Raw genomic sequence first — 23,010 nt, 5'->3', positions numbered from 1 at the left:
AGCCTGGCAGATACCACTGGCCAGACCAGGAGTGGGACTGAGAAGGGGGAGAGGAACAGGGTGGGATGGTCAGAAATGGGGGTGGGAGTGAGTGTGCCTCACATGTTTTCAGGCCCCTGACAGTGCTCGGCACAGTGCTTTATGCCTATGGCGTTCAATAGATGCTGATTGAATAAATGAATGTCAGAAGCAGCTCTGGCTGCCTGATCGATATGTACACACAGGTCTCCTGCTGTGTGTTCCAAATAGGAAGAGGGGCCAGTTGGCTTTGCTGAATAGCATCAATATGACACATTGCTTCACTGCCTGAGCAATGGAAAAATTTCTGGCATTCCGTGTCACCACACTTGGAATCAGGCATCTTGCTTTAGGTATTCTAAAGAATTGAGGTGTTCTATCCCAATGGCGGTGCTGGAGAGGATACCATCCATACTCCTCCGCTTGCTGGCAGAGTGGATATGCCAGACAAGGATGAGCAAGCAGCCGGGGGCAGAGCCTTCTCCAAAGTTCCTTCTGACCCACTGTAGTGAGTGTGTCCCACTTCGATTTGGATGTGGTACTGTGTTCATCCAGAAAGGCATAAACTGGTGGGTTTCATGTCCATTTGAGCAGCAAACACCTGGAAGTTATGGTGCTTTGTGCAGAATGCTTTGCAATGCTGATAAATTTAACTCCACTGTATGAAGTAGGAACACTTTTGTTAGCAGAAAAACTGTATTATATGTGCATTATGTTTCAATCACAACCAAAACATAAGCTGTCAAGTTTATGGATGCCTGATGCTTCCCAAGTTTGCTCCTGAGCCCCTCTGCTCCTTTTCTCCCATGAGCACACCACCTGCAGGATAACAGAGTCAAGGCGGAAATCCCAGATTTATCCTCAACTCCTTCTCTCCATGCTCATCCTCTTTCCCTTTCCCACCTACATCTATCCAGTGACCCAGTTCCATGAGATTGACTTCTAAGTGGCTCCTGATTCTGAATACGTTTCTCCATCTTCATTCCTACTCCCTTAATTCAATGACCACTGTCTCCTATCTGAAGTGAGGTGAGCCACCTCACTCCACTCTCTGCCCTCCTGCACCACAGCAGCCATTGGCATTGCTAGAACACTAATCAAATCAGGTGTCTTCTCTGTACCAAACCCTTCAGGGGTCCCCAAATGACAAGACCCAATGTGGCTTATGAATGTCCCTCCAATTTAATTGTCCCCAACACCACTGTCATGCCTTACATTTTTAGCCAGTTATTTACCTTTGGGATCCTGTTGTGTTCTTCCTGGCTGGAACATCTCCCCACTCAGGTGCGTCAACTCCTCCTCCTCCTCCTCCTCCTCCTCTTCCATCTCAGATGACACCTGCTTCCAGAAGTCTTTTCCCCCTGGGATGAGATTACTGTTCCTCAGGGCTGTCATTGGACGTTTCCTACCAAATGTCATCATTTCTTAATGGATTCCTGCAGCATCCTCTCCCAGGCATTCTGTTCCTATTGCTTCTGCCCTGGGCTGCTTCCATCCATTCTCTCCTCTGCCTTCAGAATTCTCCCTTTGTCAGGCAGATCTGATCATGTGGTTCCTGCTGCCTTTCAAATCAAGTCAAACTCCTGGCCTGACTATTAAGGCCCTCTGTGATCCCACCTATGCAACCTGCCCGGAGTCACGTCATGCTAAGACCCTCTAGGCTTCAAATATCCAATCTCTTTCAAGTCCTCCACCCTGTCTATCTGCTTTGCATATGCTGCTTCTTATGTCTTGATCCTTCCCTCGACCCCACCTCTTTACCTAATTCCTAGGCACCCCTCAGGTGTCTGTTGGATGTATCACTGCCAACGGAAAGCCTTCTTTGTATACCTGCACTTGGTTATGCATTGCTCTCTGTCCTGTTTCCTAGTCCCTTCCACCCACAGATTTAATTGATTGGTCAATTGATCACTGTTTCCTCTAGAAAATGAGCTGCAGAACCAGGCATATTTTGTTCCTGCCTGTGTTTTCTGGCACCATATATAATAATGCTTAATAAATTTGTAGGATCAAGAAGGAATGAATGCCTGTTTCTTTTCTGACACTAGAAGTTGGGACTCCTAGCTAACTTACCTTAAAGTGTGTTTTGCATGGATGGTGCTTATAAGGAGTTGAATAAAATGAAAGAATGATCTGCTCATTTTAAGTTCATTTATATTCTTATATTGAAAAAAAAAGTATACTTTCCCATTTCTTCCACCATCTGCTAGCAGAAGAATGGCAGCAGGCCCAGATACTGTAAGAAGATTGTTGGATGTGACAGTTAAACTCCTGATGTTTTACTCACGGGGGTTGTTTTCCCCTGGAGCCCTCTGGGAGGCAGCATGCCTCCAATGCTGTCCTGCTCACTCCCTGTGTCCATTTTTCCTGGCCAGAGCCTTGCCACCCAGTGGCTCCGCTGCCCCCATGGATCCACTGAATCTGTCCTGGTACGATGATGACCTGGAGAGGCAGAACTGGAGCCGGCCCTTCAACGGGTCTGAAGGAAAGGCGGACAGGCCCCACTACAACTACTATGCCATGCTGCTCACCCTGCTCATCTTCGTCATCGTCTTTGGGAATGTGCTGGTGTGCATGGCCGTGTCCCGGGAGAAGGCACTGCAGACTACCACGAACTACCTGATCGTCAGCCTTGCTGTGGCCGACCTCCTCGTCGCCACGCTGGTCATGCCCTGGGTTGTCTACCTGGAGGTAGGTCTGGGTCCCAGCATTGCTCTAGTACCTGCTCCAAGACAGCCCCAGTTTCCCCACTGGTTTCACCAACCCGTTGCCTCTTCCTCCACTCTGGGATGTTTTTCTCTTTATGAAGTGGGTACTTTGTCTCCTTAATAATCACCATTAGCATTTAGAGAGTGTTACTAAGTGCTGGGCCTCATATTAAGTAATTTATGCACATCATTTTCTTACGTATTCTCACAGCGGCTCTGAGAGGCTTGCATCACCACTTTGCAGATAATGGTCATAATGATGATCAGAGAAGATGGTAATTTCTCCAGCATCACACAGCTGGTCTCTCTAAGCTAAAACTGTCTGTCCCTAAAGTTGGTTCATTAGGCCATACTGGAAATGGAAGTAACTGGTGAGGATCCCCAAGGAGGGAACATGTTCCTGCTCCCAGGCTTTATCCCTCTTTCCCCAAGTCAGACGTGGGGCTGCTGCTCTAAGCTCTCAGTATCCCCTCTCCTCTCCAGTTTATTCTGGCACCATGTCCAGGACCTCCAGGTAGAGGCTACTGTAAACTGTGGTGCACCCACTTTCTTTAAGATGCAACGTGTCACCCATGTGTCACCCAGGACAGAACCTAGCTCTGTGCCTTGAAATGGGGAATAGGTGGCCTCTGCTGTGGCCCACTGTGTCAGGTGTGTTGCAGATGCTAATCAACAAATACTTGATGCTGCTCTCCTCACTTTACAGAATAGAGAATGGAGGTTTGAGAAGCTGTCTTTACCCAGGCCCTGCAGACAAGGGAATCAGATTCATCTCTTAGCAGGGTCTGAGGTCTGGGACTGCATTTCCTGCCTGGGGCTTTGTCCTGAGGAGCTCTTGCTTTGTTCCTAGGCTTGATCCATTCTTGATTCCTTCCATGGAGGGGTCCCAGACCTCAGGCCATCAGAGAGGAATAAAGGGGAAAATGGGAGAACCAACTTCTGTTTCCCTATCTAGAGGATGGGGACGATAATGCTACTACTTGTAGGACTGTTTGAGAATCAGATAAGCCTCTGTTTCTACCTACCAAACTCTGCAGGTGGAAACAGGTCTATACACAGGGTGTATTGGGGTTCCTAGAATCTAAGTTCTTCAAGCAGATGTTTTAATCATAGTTACTCACCATTATTTTAGAAGTGAAGCTGAGTGTTTGAGGGGGCAGAAGGGTATTCTCACAGGGCTGTACTCAAACTCTTCCCATTAAAGCAAGAACTGGGCAGCGAGCTCTGCTTAAAGGACTAGAGAATATACCAACTGGAGTCCCACCCAACATTCTGTCAAGGTGCTCTTTTAACCACATAGTTTACCCTCTCCCAAAGCTACTCCTCTTGTCCAGAATTTACCATCCTGTTGTATTTCTAGTAATTTTAAAAGTCTCCAATCTCCTGTCACACCAGAGCCTGTCTCAGGACTATTCTGCTCAGTATGCGGAAAGTGTGCTGATTTTGGAATGAAAGAACCCACTTCAAATCTGAATTCACATTTTCTACCTGGGTAGCGGTGGGAGAAGTCCCTGAGAGGAGGCAGCCAGGAACCACTCACCTGTGTATACCTCCAGTAAGGCCTCACAACCCTTTGGGGTGAGGTTTACTGTGTGCATTTTCCAGAAGAGAAGAGATTGAAAAGACGAGCAAAGGTCTCAGAGTTATTTATTCACTCAGTCAATAGTGATGGAGCACTTTGTCCTACCCACCCTTAGTGCTGAAGTCTGTGGTATTGTCCTGCTGTGAAAGAAGAAGCCTGTGGGGCCAGTACAGTGCCGTCACCACGGAAGATGGGGGTCCATGGGGGACACATGCCCCGTCAGAGGTGTTGGCTTGCAGGAAGAAGGAATGCTTCAGGAAGAAGTATTCAGGGGAGAGAGAAGGGCAGAGCCACACAGCCTGGATGTTTTGAGAGGGGCAGCCACGGCCCTTGTCTTCAAGTTTTACTGCCTTTGTTCCATAAATGTGAACATGCTGTGTCTGAAACAGTGCCTGACTCAGTGCTGAGTATTATTATAGTTAAAATGAAGATTTGGTGGAGCCAACTCAGAGCCTGTCATTCATGTGGCAGCTTCACATGAGCCAGATGTCAATGAGAGATGCCCAGAAGTGCAGAGGAAAGAGGCCTTGGTGTCGCTAGAAAACCCAAGCCAGTCCTTCCCCTGCTACTAAATCTCCAGGAGACACTGGGCAAGTCTGATTTCCTCTGTGACCCCAAGTGGGACCATACCACTTGGAAGTGATAATCTCTCTTGTCATGCTTTTTGTCTACTGAGTACTTTTGACATATGATCTCCTCTTTGACAAGCTAGATTGCCACTTCCAAGACATCTTAGGAGGGAGCAAGGGATGTGCAAAGAACTTGCCTCCCACTCCAGCCCCACTCAGTGATCACTTGCTGGATGAACTTGGCCATGCTCTGTGGCCTCTTTAATCTTTGATTCTCTCATCTATGAATGAGAATTAACAGTCCATTCTTGTAATAGAGATAAAGTACAGTGCCTACCGGAGATGTTCTATAAAACAGCCGCTGATGCCTTTTCTTGGGTCTTGGAGTCACACTGCTCCTAACTGCTCAGTTGCTTCCTGGGGCCATGGGAGAGTGGTTTGAGAGTTCCCCTAACGTAGAGACAGTCTGAATTGTTCGCAACTGTGTCCAGGAGACTAGGCTAGAACCTGGCACATACTAAGTTGCCCAATAATTTTGTAGAAAGGACAGCAGGGAAGAGGGAAGATGAGGAGGAGGATGCTAGTAGCTGAGACCTGGTTCCCTAGGGACATGCAGGCAGCTCCCTGGTCCCATTCCTGGGGGCACTTCCAGGTGGGTGATAGCCAGAGGAGCTTGGGATTCTGCCTTGTGGGACCTTGAAGGTAGACTGTGTTTATGCCAGGGAAGCCCCTTCTGTGCCCCCTACACCCACCCCCCAGTTGACATCCAGCTGTTGGGGGCCAGGAGAGACCTTGGGATGGGGCCCTACTTGAGCCCTGAGAAGGCAGTGCTGCAGGAAAGGCCTGTCTTTTGGGGAACTTCTGTCTTTTTGTCACCACCTGTGAGATGTCAGCAGCTTCATTACTCATTGCTGAGTTTAATTGCAGATGTTTGGTTTTATGCGTGAGAGCAGAAGAGAGGGCTGTCGTGAGCATGAACAGGGTTATATTAGCCTGCTGTGATGCTCAGTGGGACATTCTGTGCATGCTGACCTGCTCCAGTTACGAGAGGGGCTTTCTAGCTTCTCTCTCTCCTCTGGGTAAGAAGCTAAAGGTATCCTCAGGAATTGGGGCTTCTCTAGACTGCCAGGGCTGTGAGGGCCAGCCTGCTATGTGAGGGTGCACGTTTGTGTATGTGGACAGAGGCATAGGGATGTGTGGATATGTGGATGGGAGGGTGTGTGTGTGGTGGGTGAGGATGCAGCAGGGTCCTGCCAGGAGCTGGACCCCTCATTTTCCATTAGACCAAGGACAGGTCACTCCAGCAGTCCCGTCCCAGCTCATCCTGGTGCTCCTAAAGTTCTGGCCCAGAATTCCCTTCTTTCATTCTCCAAATATAACAAGGAAGCAGGCATTTCTCCCCTGTTTCATAGAGATCTCTTAACATATACTTGAGGCCCTGACTTTGTGTGGAGAGGCTTGCGTGGCTCACTCAGAACCCAGGCCAGAACAGGACTGAAAGCTGAGCCAAAGGCTATCGGCAAGTCACTGTACTTTTCTGTGGCTCAGTTTTCTCATTGGTAAAATGGGTGTTCATTATCATACTCAGAATTTAATTTACAGAGGTATGACTGATTGATCCATGTCATTGGAAAAAAAAAAACAAAAACCTGCTACTTACAGTTCTGCTAGGAATCGGGTGCAGCAGGCCATGCAGGGCCTCCAGAGAGAGAGCAACAGGCTTGGGTCAGGAGGCTGAAGCAGGGGTGAGGGGAGGGCCCAGGACATAGGCTTTATTGAGGTTTTCATGGTGTATGCAAGGCAGGACAGAGTAAGCAGTTAAGGATTGTCTAGTTTGACTACTACTAGCAGCTTTGAGCTATGGAGTAGCTCCTAGATACCTTGTACCTGCCCTGGGATAATTTAAGACAGGAAAATATTGGCTTGCTGTGTAACAGTGTAAAGGGAGTGGTTGGCTGGTGTTTGAGGTGGTATGTTCCCAAGTAAGTTGGTCACTATGTTTAGGAACTAACTAGCCTGGGGAGGGGCACCGTCTCCCTGGGTCTGTAAAACTCCCAAATAGCAGAGCATCAGGAACATAGAACAAAAGAAAATATAGTTAATATAGTTGTTTCTATAATGAATGGATGCCAAGGAGACAGAGACTCTAAGAAAACTCATGATGGTCACATAAATGTTTCACAGATTAAGGGTCAAAGTTGAGGCCCTCCATGTAAGTGGGCTGCTTTTCTTCTAGCACAGTTCTTGGCACAAAGTAGATTTGAGTGTTGGTGAAAAGAGGCCAGGGGTACAGGCCCCAAGGCCCTGCAGGTGCTACTTCCCATTGCTGTCCTCTCTCCCCCAGGCCCCAGCTGGAGACCTACAAACCTCCCACAACTGTCCTCTGAGCCCATGGCCTGCCCTGCCCCAGGATGGTCAAGTCACAGGACCTAAGCTAATCTCCCCGCTCCTCCTGTCCACCCATTATGTTTCTTTGTCTCTAGGTGGTGGGTGAGTGGAAATTCAGCAGGATTCACTGTGACATCTTCGTCACTCTGGATGTCATGATGTGCACAGCAAGCATCCTGAACCTGTGTGCCATCAGCATCGACAGGTGAGCCCAGCCAGGGTGGGAGCGGTGACTCTGCTGTTCGCCTTTCTGGGTGCTCCACCTCTCCTCAGGCTCAGGTTCTGTCTATGGTGCTATGTGGCTGGCTGTGTACATGTGAGTCCATGTGTTTGTGTGTGCAGGTGTGCATGCATACATGTCTGTGTGTGTCTGTGTGGCTAGGCTAGTACAGATTCCACAAAGAAAGGTCATCTATGGACAGTGAGGCCACCAAGAATACCAGATAGTGAGTGACTGGTTTAAAAGTGAGCTGATTCCCACTGAAGCCCCAGCTGTATGACCTCCTACTTATGTGACCTTGGGCAGATTGTAGAAGCTCTCAGAACTTCTGGTTTCATTTTCTAAATCCTGGTGATAATGACACCTGCCCCTGTCTGAGGTGTTTGGTTTTGTATTTTATTCCAGCACAGGTGGTGTGGTCAAGGGGGCCCAAGCTGTGCCCATTTACAAGTTTAAGCTTAGAGTTTTTCACTACTTTGCACAAATATGTGTCACACACATGCCCAGAAGCTCTGTCCCTACTCCCCTCACAGGATTCTTAGAGGATGAAATAAGTTAATGAGTGAGAAATGCTAGGTAGAGGAATGTGAGGGAGGATTATAAATAGTACCATTGCTATTATTTCCTGCTAAATGGGGCCTAAAGTTGCCTCATCAACAAATGCTTCCACCTTCTGTGGGCCTAGATCAAGTGCAGTAAGTGTAGTTTCAAATGTGCAATGACCCAGGTCATGGCCCCTCAAAAAGCTTCAAATCTGGCTGGGGCCATTGGAGCAACAGCCATAGCCCAGGAGGACACAGTACCTGCCTGCTCATGAAGTGCTTGACTGGGCATTGCCAATTCTTCTCACTTAGTGTGGGCACAGGAAGGAAAGTTGAATGAGAGTATCATGGAGCTGGTCAACTGTCCAGCCCCAGGGATCAATGGGTTCTACAGAGTGAGGGGTTCCTGGACCTGCATCCCAGACTCAGCCCCCACCCTGCCCTTGCAGATACACAGCTGTGGCCATGCCTATGCTGTACAACACACGCTACAGCTCCAAACGCCGAGTGACGGTCATGATTGCCATTGTCTGGGTCCTGTCCTTCACCATCTCCTGCCCGCTACTCTTTGGACTCAACAACACAGGTGAGTCTTGATTTTTCTGCCTGTGACTCTGCTCTGGGTCCCTGCTCCTGTGCAGGACCCTGAGGGAGCTGAATTCCTGGCACAGTTAAGGATGGAGGTCCAGTGGAGGCCCATTTGCCATCCTGGACAGAGGCCAGGCTGGATGTACTAGGCCCAGCTAAACTCAGAGGTGCTCCAGGCTGAGCTAGAGAGAAAACAATGGCCTGAAATACATGGAGTTGAAGGAGGAGTTGTGAAGATGGTTGAGGAGGATGTTTGGCTATCTTCAACTTTGTTTATTAAATTAAAGCTCAGCAGACTCACAGACTACACATGAGTGTGTGTATGTGCATGCTCCGGCATATGGCGGGAGATACTGGACCTCCATCCATTCCCAACAATGGTAGTTTTGTGATGAGGCTGCAGCCTTGTAGGTCAGCTGAAGCCAGGCTAGGCCCGAGCCACTTGGAGCAAGTAAGAAAGAAACAGGAGGTGAGCCAAGCTTGAGCCCCTTCCTGTGGGAAACAGAGTCAGGAGCATCTAGACAGAAGCAGCACAGGACCCCTGCCAGTATGGAGCTATTTCTTGCCAGGGAGCCATGAAGGTGCCTCTAGGGAGATCAGAGCAAGACAGGCCATAGTGAAGCCCTGAAAATGTGTGGTCTGAAATCTAAGTGTCACAGAAAGACATGCCAATAGGGCTAAGTGTGCTTGAGACAGAGGATAGACATCTGGTAGACCTGGAAGCATATAAAACACACTGGAATAAAGTGACTCCAGCAGACAAGACCACATTATGTTGTTCCTAAAGTTAGAAGGTGGTAGACCTCCACAGGAAAGGCTACAAAAATGGTTGACTATTCTGAAAATTATTTTCATATGTCATTTCTTCTGAATATCCTGGCATTATTTGTGTACTCAGAGATGACAAGACTAATAATCAAGTGGCAGGAAATGGTAATAAGAAAAGTTAGAAGCAATCAATCCCAACCTAGCTTTTTGCTCAGTTGTGGTTTTATCTGTGATTTATATTGCATATTTATTTGCATCTAGGGTTTCTAGGCAACCTTAAACATCCAGTTATATTCTTGGTAAGATTGCTCCTCGTTCTCATGAGGAGGGAACTGTGCCCTGGTGGTGCTGTGGCCCCAGGGCCAGCTGATCCCCGACCCCCGCTTCCCTGGGTTCTCCTTCCCCAGACCAGAACGAGTGCATCATCGCCAACCCTGCCTTCGTGGTCTACTCCTCCATTGTCTCCTTCTACGTGCCCTTCATCGTTACCCTGCTGGTCTACATCAAGATCTACATCGTCCTCCGCAAACGCCGCAAGCGGGTCAACACCAAGCGCAGCAGCCGAGCTTTCAGGGCCAACCTGAAGGCCCCACTCAAGGTCCAGAGACCCCTCCTCCCCTCCAGGCGCCCCTTTAACCATTACCAAGGGGGCTTGTCCCATGCTCCCGTGGGACCCTGGGACACCACGGCCAGATGGAGGTCCAGGCTGAATGAGCTCCCGGGAGCTGGACTAGGGCATGGATCTCAGTGGAGTGACTTGAATGTCCAGGAGAGGGAGGCCGAGTTTGTGGTGGGCACCAGGGGGAAGGAGAAGTCTGTTTGGAGAGCTTCGTGAATGAGCTCTGCAGATCTTGCTTGGTACCTTCCTGGCTCCTCTCATCTTCTGCTTAACTTCTCCTTTCCTACTCTGGCCTCAGTCTCCCTTTCCTTCCCTCTGTCTTCTTCATCCTATTTTCTTTACCTGCTACATTCTCTGTCCTGTCTCTGTGCACACCTCCTTCTTCCTCATAACCTTTCTCTGCTCCTCTCTCATCTCTCCACTCTGTCTTGTGAATTCTCCCCTCCACTCAGCCTTCACTGAGGAAGACGTTGTGGGAGCTTGGAAAGAACGAGAGCTTTGGGGTTAGACATATCAGGTTCAAATCCTGGCACCACCACATTGGGTTGAGGGATCTTGGGCAAGTTGCTTAACTTCTGGGAGCCTCGTTTTCCTCATCTGTTAACTAGGAACCACAGTGTGGACTTCACAGAGTGGTCTTGAAGATTTGATGTGAGAAGGGCTGTGAGTGTGTGCCTAGCATGGTGCCAGACCCTGATTAGGAGTTCCACAAAAATCAGGGTCCTTTTGTCCCTCATCCTGCTCACTTCTCATCGCAGTACTGATCTTCACCTTTGCCTGGCTGTCTCCTATGGTCCCTGCTCTCTGAGCTACTATTCTAAGCCTGAATTCCACAAGGAATGCCCTGCCTTGAGTTTCTGTCCCCTTGCTACCGTGCGCCCTCACTGTCTTGTATGACCCGTGTGCTGGCTCGCTCCACAGGGCAACTGTACTCACCCCGAGGACATGAAACTCTGCACCGTTATCATGAAGTCTAATGGGAGTTTCCCAGTGAACAGGCGGAGATTGGTAAGTGTTCAGGTCGAGGACCCAGAGCCAAGTCTTGCTGCCCACTGGCTGTGATTCTGAGGCCTCACCTGCTGGCCACAGGGAGAAGCACATCCCGGCATGCCCCATTCTGCCTCAGCTGTGGGCAGACTCACTATGCACCCTTCCAAGCAGGTGCAGAGCAAGGCACCTCAATTCTGCAAGGCATAGATATGTAGAAAATTGTTGGGAGAAGGGACTTCTCTATAACGATATGTTAAAAACGGTGATAATGGTTCTTGCCACTTCTTAAAACACCTACCATGTTCCTAGTATCTCATCACATCCTCACCACAACCCTGGGAGGTAAGTCTGATTGATCTTATTGATCTATAGTTCACAGAAGAGGAAACAGAGGCTCAGAGAGTTTAAGTAACTCACCCAAGCCTAAACAGTTAGTGATAGAGTGTATATTTGAACTTGTGTGACTTCTAAATCCATGCCCATATTCTTTCAACCAGCATATGCTGCTTCTTACAGACAGGCTGGTTCTGGGGTTGGATGTGGGGAGGCTGAAGCAGAGTAGCCACTGGGGGCTGGTGAAGTGCATCCTGGAAGTCGAACCTAGAGGTGCAGAACCACAGCAGCTCCAGGCTCTGCCCAGAGAGAGTAGCAGCAAGGCCCAAGCTGAAGGTGTTTCATTCCAAAGATGGGCAGAGAACAGGGCAGAGAACCCGTAGAGGGCCACACATCCAGTTCAGGTCAGTTGGCCTTGGGAAGCAGATACACAGCATTCACCTGCACTGTAAGGGCGGGACTTTTATGAGGCAGGTGCCAAAACCAGAACTCAGAATGGGGTCAAGGCAGCCACCTAGTTAGAGCACCTGGGCACATAGCCAGGCTACATTTCAGAAGCTGGGGATAAGACCTCCAAGGCCTCTGACAGGAGAGTCTAGGGGAGAACGAGAAGGCCATGAGTGGACCTATGCCAGGCCAGCCTGGCAGGGAGGATGTGGGCCCACAGGAGTCCACCCTTTAGTTCCTGAATTAGTCTAGTCACCTCATGTGTGTGTGTGCTGGTGCAGGAGCACTGGGCCAGGGTTTCAGCCTGGCAGGAAGAACAGGGGTGGTGCCCTCCAGGCAGTTAGCACCTGAGTTCTTGGAGGCAGGACTAAACATCATTCCAGAACTATTATCCCTAGCAGTCTTCATGGCACCTGGCACTTAGCTTGCACTCAGCAGGTGTTGCTTGGGTAAGAAAAGAGGAGTACCTGGCTACTAAGACCCCAGAGAGTGGTGGTGGGGTATTGGGGGTGCATAGGGTTTGTGCTGGAAGGGCCCAGGGATGGCCCTGCAAGCAAAGACTGTCATGGTCCTGAGTTCTGTACCTAGACAATCCCTACCTCCCAGTGATCATCCTCCTGGCCTTTCTGGCAGGGTGACTCTGGTGTCCACGAGACTCTTCAGAGGGGGAAAGGAGACGGGTAGGGCAGGTGGCCCAGGGGAGATTGGGTACCCAGTGCCCAAGAACCGGCCTGGCTTCACCCAGAGCTCTCTGCCTCTGGTACAGGAGGCTGCCCGGCGAGCCCAGGAGCTGGAGATGGAGATGCTGTCCAGCACCAGCCCGCCAGAGAGGACCCGGTACAGCCCCATCCCGCCCAGCCACCACCAGCTGACTCTCCCTGACCCATCCCATCACGGCCTCCATAGCACCCCCGACAGCCCCGCCAAACCAGAGAAGAATGGGCATGCCAAAGACCACCCCAAGATTGCCAAGATCTTTGAGATACAGTCCATGCCCAATGGCAAAACCCGGACCTCGCTCAAGACCATGAGCCGTAGGAAGCTCTCCCAGCAGAAGGAGAAGAAAGCCACGCAGATGCTCGCTATTGTTCTTGGTGAGTGGGCTCTGGATGCCAGTCATAGCCCTGCCCTTCCCTGTCCCACCCCAGCCCTGACTGGGGAAAGTGCCCAGATCCTTGACCCTGCCATACCCTTCCTGACCATGGCTGGAGGGTCATAGGTTGGGTATTTTTTGAAAAACAGACCACTCCCAGTGACTTACAGACAGCCACGGTAGATTGTCTAGTTCTGCTCCCTTTGCAGATGGGCAGACGGAGGCTTAGCATGGTTACTGAGATTTTGACCAGGGAAGACCCAGGTTTGAACTCAGGCAATCTACTCCAGAGTCTGTGAATTCCAACAGCAGACCGCAATGCTCCAGAACCTCATGTCTCTGGACAGGCCACTTTCTTTCTGGTCTCCCATCTGTAGAGTAGGTTACTTTCAGGTTTGTGTGGTCAGAAGGCATAGGGATGGTGAAAGCATTTTATAAGCTGCAAAGCAGTATACTTACATATATAAGCATTATTACTATGTTTTTGTTATTACTGCTATTTTTAAGGAATTAGGAAATTCACCTTTGTGTTCAGTGAAGACCATGTGGAACCAGAGCTCTGAAAAGATAAAAGAGGACCTTAAGACATGGCCACTGGTCTAAATAAAGGAGTGGCCCTGCCCACTACACAAAGCTTTTAAATAAAGTTTTCCTAGAAAACCATATAATAAAAGTCAGAATCCAAGTTATAGACTAGTAGGGGTAATTGGGGGAAGGGACTGATATGACCCTGCCATCTGTGTAGCACCTGCAATCCCCTTTGATAGCCCAACAATCCTGGGATGCGAGTGGACAAGACCTGCTATCCTCCTTTTAGGAATGGGAACTTGTGATCACAACAAGTTAAGGGGCTGCCCATGATCCTGTGGCTAGGACATGGCAGGGTGGAGTTGGACCTGAGCCCTCTCTGCAGTCCAAGGGACTATGCTCTAGGGCCCTGTTCTTCCTAGACACCATTTGCCCCACTGGAGCTGGTGGTGCTGGAGAAAGCACCCGAGTCAGACAGCAGAGCAGGCAAGAGATCACCTAGAGGCACAGTCTTCAGGCGTGTCCAGCAAGGATGTGTCCCCAGGGGGAAGATGGAGGGCTGGAGCAAGAGCCTGGCCGTGTGGGAGCCTAAATAGACTGGCATTCAGACCCTACTGGTGCCGCTCAAGAGCAGAGTGGCCTTGGGTACCCCTCAAAGCCATCACAGCCTCAGTTTCCTGTCAACTTCATGGGAGACAATATGAGAACTGAGTGAGATGGTCATTTAGTACTCCCTTTTCCCAAACTCTGTGTCCCACACTGCCTTGAACATATTTCCCCCACTGCCAGCCTGAGGGAGACGTTGTTCTCAAAGGTGACTGGGAAGCTGAGTGGGTATCTCCATTGCCACAGCTGACTTGGGTCAGAATGCCAACATTTCAGATTTGTTCACAAGCTGCTTCCCCTTCCCTCAGAGACAGGTATTGTTACATCCTTTTGACAGATGAGTGCAATGAGGCTGAGGTGAGTGAAGGAAACTTTCTCTGAAGTCAAGTGTCAGGCAGGTCTGAATCCAAGACCGGGACTCCTCGTGCAGTGCTGTTGGAGCTAGGGCCCAGCCTTGGTGCCCCCCAACCCCCTGCAGCAGAGCAGGGTGTGCCGCTGGCCTCTGCCTGACCCTGCGCTCTCCCCAGGCGTGTTCATCATCTGCTGGCTGCCCTTCTTCATCACACACATCCTGAACATACACTGTGACTGCAACATCCCGCCAGTCCTGTACAGCGCCTTCACGTGGCTGGGCTACGTCAACAGCGCCGTGAACCCCATCATCTACACCACCTTCAACATCGAGTTCCGCAAGGCCTTCATGAAGATCCTACACTGCTGACTCTGCCTCCTGCCTGCACAGCAGCCTGCTTCCCGCCCCTGTCCAGGCCGGCCGGGCTTCCTCCCTGCAAGATGTGGGCAGAAAGGCCTGGTGGGCTGGGCCTTCTCTTCACCCCGCAGGCCCTGCCATGTTAGCTTGGCTCTGCAACCCCCTCTGCCCACGCACCCTCACTCTGCCAGGGTAGGGCAAGGGAGCCGGGCGTGGTATCAGTCCTGGGGCTGGACCCATGGCTCAGGGGCAGCTCACAGAGGCCCTGCCCACCTCTAGGCCCCTCTCCTTGGCACCAAAGATACAGCTGCCTTCCTTGACCTTTCTCTGGGGCACCGGGTCTCTGGGGTTAGGGGGGGCGAGTCAAGGCTAAGAGGCTGAGTGCACCCTGTTTGTTGGGCATGGCCTGGTTGTCACTGGCCTGTGCTAGGACAGGCAGTGGGAAGGAATAACAGTTCATACTCCTCAAGGTCCACAAGGGGAAAGCAGGGGCTCTGGCCAAAGCCCCAGGCGGCTTCAGCTCTGGGAGATATGTAAATACCAGATGAAACAACAGACCCCGGAGAAGCCCAAGACAGAACTCTTAGCTCCCTCCCAGGCCCTGATATGAGCCTCCCCTCCCCACAGCAGTGGACGTGAAGTGTCCCTCCAGTTACAGCTCTCCAAGAGCCTTCCACAGCCTTGGGGAGAAGAGGCCTAATCTCCAAGGGTCCTGAGAGGGCCTGTGGGGACAGAAACACCCACCAGCCCCCTCTGCCACTCCTGACAGCCCTCAGACGTATACCTCCCATTGCAAATGCTGGCCAGCCTGGGGAGTTAGGATTTGGACACAAACTCTGGGCCCGAGTTTGGGGTCATCTGAGGTTCTTTAAGGGGCTGCCTCCTGCCATACTCTGACACAAAGCCTCTTCCCTTTACTATTCCTTCTGGCCTCTACCCTCTCTCCTTTTCCCTTCCAGTGCCTCTGCCTTAGAGGAGCCCATGTCTGAGAGGCTGCTGAATACCATTTGACCTGGCCTGGCCCTGGCCTAAGGGAAGAGGGGAGCTGCAGCTTGTGGGGAACCCCTGGGTCCCAGACTCTGTAACATCACTATACATGCACCAAACTAATAAAACTTTGACAAGAGTCACTTTCAGGGGCCCTTTGGTGGCCCCGGGACACCACCAACACCAAGTTTAAGATTCAGGTGTAACCCAAATCCTTGTGTCTGGCAGGGTCCTTCAGAGGAAAGCCAGGTGTCCCTACTCCTCCAGAACCTGGAATCTCCTAAGGGCCAAGCCTTTGCTCTGCTCACCCCATAGGGCAGAGAAGGCTCCATGTAAAAGGTGACCTTTGAAATGTGGCTTTGCGGTGTCTTTGTCCCTTGTCCTGCCTGACTCACATCAGGCTCTCCATTTAGGGAGCACGTTGCAGAAGGAAGGTGAGGCTGAGTGCTATACCCGAACCGCTCTCCCTGCTCTTGGCCTTGGGGCCAGCCTTCAGCTCCATGCCTTCTGGGGCCACAGTTTGGCACTGCCCTGACAACAGGAATTTGGCTCTTTAGAAGTGAAATATAAATCAACCCAGTGAAAAAAGAATGTTCCTACCACCTTGAGAATAACAGCCATGATGACAAACAAGGTGGTGGCACCCACGGGCTCAGGCTCTGGGGAGCTGTCAGGGCATAATTTGCATGCTAAATACAATATTTTTAGCACCAAAGTTGGGAGCACTTAACTTGCCCTGAACACTTAATTATGGACTTTGATCTTCTCACTGAACCCGAATGTAGCACTAAACCTTGTGAGAAGTTCCTCTCCCCGAAGGTGGCAAAGTTCCTCATTCCAGAAGGTGGGCAAAGCAGGTGTAGCTCAGGATGGCCAATAACCTAGTGACTGCCTCCTGGGGAGGGCAGCAGACCCCAGGGATTATAGAAACCCTCAGAACCTCTCAGCTGTTGACACCCACCCCACGACCAGCCAAGACACACACAAGCACACGTGCATACGCACCCCACGTCTATGGATGATCTTGACCTGGATGGGAGCTTAAAGTCTGTCTCATCGCTAGCAGTCTTATGAGGACATACAAGTTTCTTTGCTGAGAGAACTGAAGAGGTGACAAAGGGAGGCAGAAAGACAGAAGGAGGGGAAGGAAGGACTGAGAGAGGGAGGGGAAGGAGCCCTAGAGCAATCTGAGGAGAGCCCTGTCAGAGAGAAGAGGGGAAGAGGGCAGGGCAGGGGCGGGAGGCGGGGCAGGAGAAAGTTGCCCACAGTTGTCACGAGGCTTCACATCTTTCATCCAGACAGCAGATTGACAGCTAGAGTGGGCAGGGGGAGGGCTGGGCTCCACCCCTTCTCCCCTCAGCTCTTCAGGGGCAAGGGAATGGGTGGAATGGGACCTGGGGACACAAAGGGTGGAAGGGCGTGGCCCAAACTCTGGCTCTCTCCAAAGAGACCCTGACCCTGACCCTGGCCCCTTTCTCAAGGTGGTTGTAGTGGGGGTGGGAAGGAAGCCCTCCAAGTTTTCCCTCCTCACTACCTTTCTCTGCACTCTGTGTCTCCGTGGAGTGCCTCTGAATCCAGGGAGCACTTACTTGCCTTTACAGCAGGCAGAGTCTGTGCACCCCTGCCCCACCCTTCCCTAGGACACAGCAAGGGTCACCACCAAAGGGCCAGACCCGCTGGGTACTTTATGGTTCCTGAGTGGGAAACAGAGTTACAGAATTACAGAGGATCCAGCTATGACTGCCAGGCTTCAGGCTTCAGGCTCTTATTCTTCCCCAGGTGCATTTGGAGGAGACCCAGGTGGCCACTTGCTAGGGAGAGGCCCTGGGGACTTGAAAGCGAGTGGTCCAGCAGCCTGAGAAATTGCATCATTTTATCCATCCACCCACCCACTCGTTGTCTTAATGAGTATTTATTGAGTAATTATTGTGCTCCAGGTCCTTGGTAAGTTGTTGGGATAGAGCAATAAAGAAGGTGGTCTGCCTTTGGGGGTTCACAGTCTGACGGGACAGGTATTAACCCAGTACTCACACTATCGTATGAACAATCCATTTCCCCTGGAGCTGAGCTCAGACAAGGTGTGGAGACCACTGCCAGGATCTTGGGGAGCACAGCACAGCACAGGTATATGGGCCGCACAGCTCTAGGCCACAATTTTTCTGTGTGAGGCAACAGCCCCAGAACACCTTGGCCTTGAACAAGCATGTGGGGAGTTGGCAAAGGCAAGAAGACTAGACACAGAACTTCCTGGGTGGCTGGGGGAAGGGGGCCCTGGAAGAAGCAACTGCAGCTCTTGCTTCCCAGGTGGTCTAGGACAGGAGCAGCCAGGTTCTTGCATAGGAGCATTGAGGACTGGCCTGTCTGGGGGGTGGTGTCCTCGCCTGTGGCATCCTTTCCTTAAACCATCCCTGTCCCCAAAGACTGCATGACTTCTGTTACCTGTTGCTGCTCAGCCTTCCCTATGCCTGCCCACTGGCTCACCATCCTCCTGGGGGCCAGGACCCAGGCTGTGTCGGTAACTTAATCTCTTACCTGTGAAGGAACTGCTGTGGGCTCCCCTTTTGCCCTTGGAGGGCATTCCCATGCTCTCCACTCACAGAAAAGCCTTTCATACCAAGAGGGTGGTTTGCCCGGCTGGCAGGGACGGCCATGACACCCAGATCTCCTGAAACTTCTTACGTTATCCAATTTCCTCCTGCTTCCTGCCCAGCCCTGAATATGTAGTGGGATGAGTTTTTGATGGTCAGAAGATGTTTTGAGAAACACAGAGGGAAAAACTGTTTGGGACCTGAGATTTAGGGTGATACCCTAGGGGTCCATGCAAATAGTAGTCGGCTGCCTCAGCAACCAAGTAGGTGCTGAGGGCAGAGCTGAGGCATAGTTATTAGCGGCAAAAGGGCTAGAGTCTGGGCATCTATGCTCCTGAGGGTTCTCTCCTGCCAACCAGGCACTCAGCGTTGCTACACTCAGGTTCTGGTGATGAAGCAGGAAACTGGTGAGGAGACAACAGGGCATCTTTGGAGCAGAGAGATCACCCTGGCTCTGTGAGATTAAGGGAGAAGGGGGAAGACGGTAGCCGATGAGAACCACTTCCTATTCCTGCTCCCATCCCAATTCTACCCAGGGTTACCCCAGGAGAGGGAGCAAGGCAAGAGCTGCTGGGAAGAACCTTGGCCCATCTAGAGCAACCTTTCACTCTCACTTGAATCCATAGGCAGCCCCAAGATCATGGAAATGCCTCATGACCACTGCACTGGTTTGGGGCTTCCCCCCTTGTGCACACACTCGGCTTCTTTCCTGAGACCTTGAGCTGTGTTGAGGCCAGAGACAGGGAGCCAGTCTCCCCAGAACCTGGGGCAGTGGGAATCAGGTGCTGAAGGTGAAGTGGAGGGTGACAGGTGAGGAAGGAGGCAGTGCTATTGGGGGGCTGAGTGGGGCTAGGTGTGGAGCGGTGGACCATGGGGAAACAAAGCCAGAACATTCAATTCTCCTGGATTTTCCTGACCATGTCCAAACACTCCGACCTGTGGCCCCCAGGAGTGCACAGCATGAGAGAAGAGACATTTGGAAATCAGGGTCTGAATTGCATCCAGGGCAGTTCAGAGAAAGGATAGGGTGGGGAAGAAGGAAATTGCCCTGGAGGAGACAAGTTCCATAACCCCCAAGAGCAGGTGCTACTATAGGGTCCAGAGCCAGAAAAGCTGACAGCAGGACCTGTCCCCAAGCCCTCTTTCCTGCCAAACCTCAGGTTCCACCCACCTTCTCATCCTCTTCCTTAAGTTGCTCTATTCAGCTGCCTGCCCCATTTTGTGTGCATACAAACCCTTTACCCATTTGAAGGCAGAGTAGGGTCCAACAAAACAGTTCATCTGTGTTATCCTACCTTCTCCTGGTGGATGCAAACATGCACCTTTGTTTTGCTCACACTGAACCCCCATTGAGTGTTTGGGGCTCCCAGTCAGGCAATCTGTAGATCACCCTCACCCCAGGACCTCAGCAGGCATGAATGACCAGCAGGCTTGTCCTTGCCCTGTAGCTGACACAACACTATTTTAGGTATATCGAGGGTCACAGCCCACTCCAAGGCACCAAAGGAGAGTCTCTGCTGCCTTCCCAGATGCATTGGCAAAGGAAACCAGGCAGCTGCTCCTTGAGCATCCTCCTTCAAAGCTTCCCCAAAGCTGGATGGTCTGTGCCCTATTCCAAGAGCAATATCCCTCTGATTAAGTGTTGGGAGCTTAATAGCCTTGCCCTTGGACCAGCATGTTAATTTAACCATTACAACAACCCAGGGATCTAAGCATCATCACTGTTAAATGATATGACCAAGGCTAAGGGAGTTTCAGAAACCTGAGGTCATGTGACTAGTGGATGGCTCAGCCAGGATTTGCACCCAGGTCTGCCTGCCTGGGCCCACTGAACCCAACCTTCCACAGCTTCCTTCCTCTGCCTCAGGCCAGCCTTGTTCCTACTCTCCCTATCTTTCATTATATTGCAGCAAAGCATCTGCTGCTTATAATCTTATTCAGTAAGCAGAGGTGGAACACAGAGAGCGGACAGGGTGGGATGAAAAACCAGCAGAACACAGTGGCGTGGCATTTGGCATCTAGCAAAGAAAGTAGACCAGAGAGCAGCCTCTGCACTGCACTCAAGAGAGTTCGGGTACAGTGTCCTTGAGGGGGGTGGTCATCTCCTACAGTGCAAGCAGAGAAGGTTTTATGGACAGAGATGGGTGATTTGCATTTTGAGGGTTAAATAAGATCCAAGCAGGCACTGGTGGGAGAAGGGAACTCAGAGCAATACCACGAGGAACCAGGGACTGGTGATCACAATGGCAAGAGAAGCCATAGGAAGAGGAATACGGGTCTCAGAAGGTCTGGAGCCCTGACTGGAGGCCCGAACAAGTTGGAGAGGTGTGTTCCACAGGGGTGGGCAGAGAAGGAATGATCCTGAACAGAAATGACCAGAGCTGCCATCCTCGTATTCTGGGAGCCCTGCCCGACTGACTGCCCTCCTTGTCACAGCGTGAAGACCTGCTTCCTCCCTCTTCATCCTTTCCCCTCCTCATTCCCCAGCTGGAGCACCAAAGGGAGCCATGGTCTCCGCAGTCTCTTCATTTGCTCAATGCTTCTTGGGTGCATCCATAGGCCTTTCCAGCCCTCAAGAGTTTTCTGTAAGCCTGCCCCCTCCTGAGGGAGACATAGATGCCCGTGTGGACTTCTACCCTGAATTTAACTGGCTAAACTGCCTTGTTCTTTTGGGTTTTCCCGCTTCATAGCTGGCAGGGTTCCACCAACAGATTCCTGCTCCCAGCACAGGCAGCTACCCAGGGAGAATGGCCTGGGCTATTTTCCTGACTGGGGACAGGCAGGCTAGGTGATGTCATCTCCCAGGCCCAGGGATGTCCTTGGGAGGGCTGGATTGGTTCAAGCAGGGTTTAGAATGGGAAAGGAGACCCTTTTCTGGATAGAGGGTAAGGATTGAAGGGGTAATCAGAGGAATGTCAAGGAAGAAAGAGCAGAAAGATAGAAGAGAGACAGGGGAACTGTGAGGCTTATGAGTGCTGGGCTGAGAATCCTCACAGTAAATCAGTTACAAATATGGAGGCCGAAGCCCAGAAAGTCTAGGAAAACCCCCAGGTAGGAAGGGGCAGAATCGAGACCCCAACCCAGGTCTGGCTGGCCAGTTCTAAGTCCTTTGCCCATCTCCTACTGTAGGACCCCACTTCCTTACCCCACACACAGCTGCAGGGGCTTAGGAAGGCAGGAAGCATCCTGACTACATCCACTCTCTGCTTGGAACATGACAGAAGCTCTCCTCTGCACCTCACATTGAGTCCAAGCTCCGGAGTCAGGATGTGCCTCAAGGTATCCCTGTTGAGGGTCCACCCCCAGGCCTCTCCACATAGGCCCATCCTCCCCCACAAGCAGCTGTGTCTCTTTCACATTCTCCAGCCTCTGGGTCTCTCTCCCAGCCCAGGCTTCACCCCTACTCTGCTCCATCCTTGTCTTCTTCAACATTCACATCTCCCCTAGAGCCCTTTCTGATCACCCATGCTCTGCTTAGAAGCTGACTTTAGGAGGGGAGAGGGAAGGTCAGGGTGTGATTGTGCTGCCCAATCTACACCTGAGGCTACTTAAATTTATTGATATTAATTTTTTTTCAATCTTAGTAGACACACTTCAGGTGCTCAGTACCGCCTGTGTCCTATTGAGCAGTGCAGATCTAGAATTGTTCCCTCATTGTCCTGTTGAATAGTGAAGGTCCAGAATGACTCCAAGGTTCCAAGTTTGAATAACTTCAACTAGAACAGGGGATAAAGTAAAGAGAAGGCCTCTGGAGGGGGAAGAAATGATCAGTTTGGGACAGTTTAAGGATTCAAGTGGAGATGTCCAGTAAGAAATTGGGGCAACCAGTTTCTAGTATCCCCCACCCCTAATTTTCCCAAATAGGGCTTGAAATTCCACTAGAGACACTCTTATTGGGAATTTCAGTGGTCTCCCTAAAATCCAACTGTAAAGTCCCTGAGAACCTCCAGAAGACTGCTGTGTTGAGATGTCATGCTGTGTGTTTGTGTCGAGTCTGGTGAAGGTGGCTTGGGAAAGGAGAAAGGGGTGCTCACGGACAGTGAAAGGGTCACTTTGGCCAGGCTGGCTCGAACCTATTACTGCTATTGCCTCTATCAAGGAAGCAGAGGTCTACATACCTCAGCCTAGACTCAGAGTCTTCCAAGCAGCAATGATTCCCAGGCACAGTTCTGTCCACATAGCCATGGGACCTCACTGGTCTCTCCTCAAACTCTTCCCAATCGGATAAGCCAGGCACCATCCTTCCCTGTGGCTCTGTCCTTGCCGTTCCTATTGATGTAGCTGCACCCAACTTGTGTGAACATGCAGCCCTGACCCTGTCCTCTGGCTCTAATGAATCCTGGACTTGAAGCTCTTTCAGACTTCAGGGTGCAAGAAGATGAAAACAGCCCTGAGCACCCACCTCTCCTCCTCCTCCTGCTCTGATTGTTCTGGGAAGGACAGAACTTCCAGGGGCATTTTTAACTTCTTGTTTTACCTAAGGCTTAGTGTCCAGGAGAACCAAGGGATCTCGTGGGTGGCCAGCAAAAAGCGAGAGGAGGAGACAGTCTGCTGTGTGGCCCATCTCCCCTACTTGGCCACCCAGGAGAAGAAAGCCTTCCCCAGCCCAAGGGCAGCTGGCCAGTGACTGCCTCTGTGGTTGTACCAAAGAAGGGCGCAGAGAGAAAATACGGGATGCCCCCTGGTGGTGGTTCTCAGCCTTGGTTGTTCTTCAGAATCACCTGGAA

General features: G+C 51.1%; 1 protein-coding gene across 2 annotated transcripts; it reads left to right on the top strand.

Moving 5' to 3' along the window:
• Nucleotides 1-2,397: 2,397 nt before the first annotated feature.
• Drd2 (dopamine receptor D2) lies at nucleotides 2,398-14,720 on the top strand. Of its 2 annotated transcripts, XM_027930648.2 has the most exons (7): nucleotides 2,398-2,709; nucleotides 7,361-7,470; nucleotides 8,477-8,613; nucleotides 9,791-9,981; nucleotides 10,924-11,010; nucleotides 12,539-12,866; nucleotides 14,527-14,720. In XM_027930648.2, exons 1-7 carry the CDS (start codon nucleotides 2,425-2,427, stop codon nucleotides 14,718-14,720), a joined length of 1,332 nt encoding a protein of 443 aa, XP_027786449.1. In that variant the 5' UTR covers nucleotides 2,398-2,424. The 2 variants fall into 2 exon arrangements, with proteins under 2 accessions (XP_027786449.1, XP_027786448.1); XM_027930647.2 differs by lacking the exon at nucleotides 10,924-11,010 and having other exon boundaries at nucleotides 2,425-2,709.
• Nucleotides 14,721-23,010: the final 8,290 nt, after the last annotated feature.

Source organism: Marmota flaviventris, chromosome 9 (assembly GCF_047511675.1).
Source record: "Marmota flaviventris isolate mMarFla1 chromosome 9, mMarFla1.hap1, whole genome shotgun sequence".
Lineage (NCBI taxonomy): Eukaryota > Metazoa > Chordata > Mammalia > Rodentia > Sciuridae > Marmota > Marmota flaviventris.
This window is presented reverse-complemented; position numbering and strand designations above follow the sequence as displayed.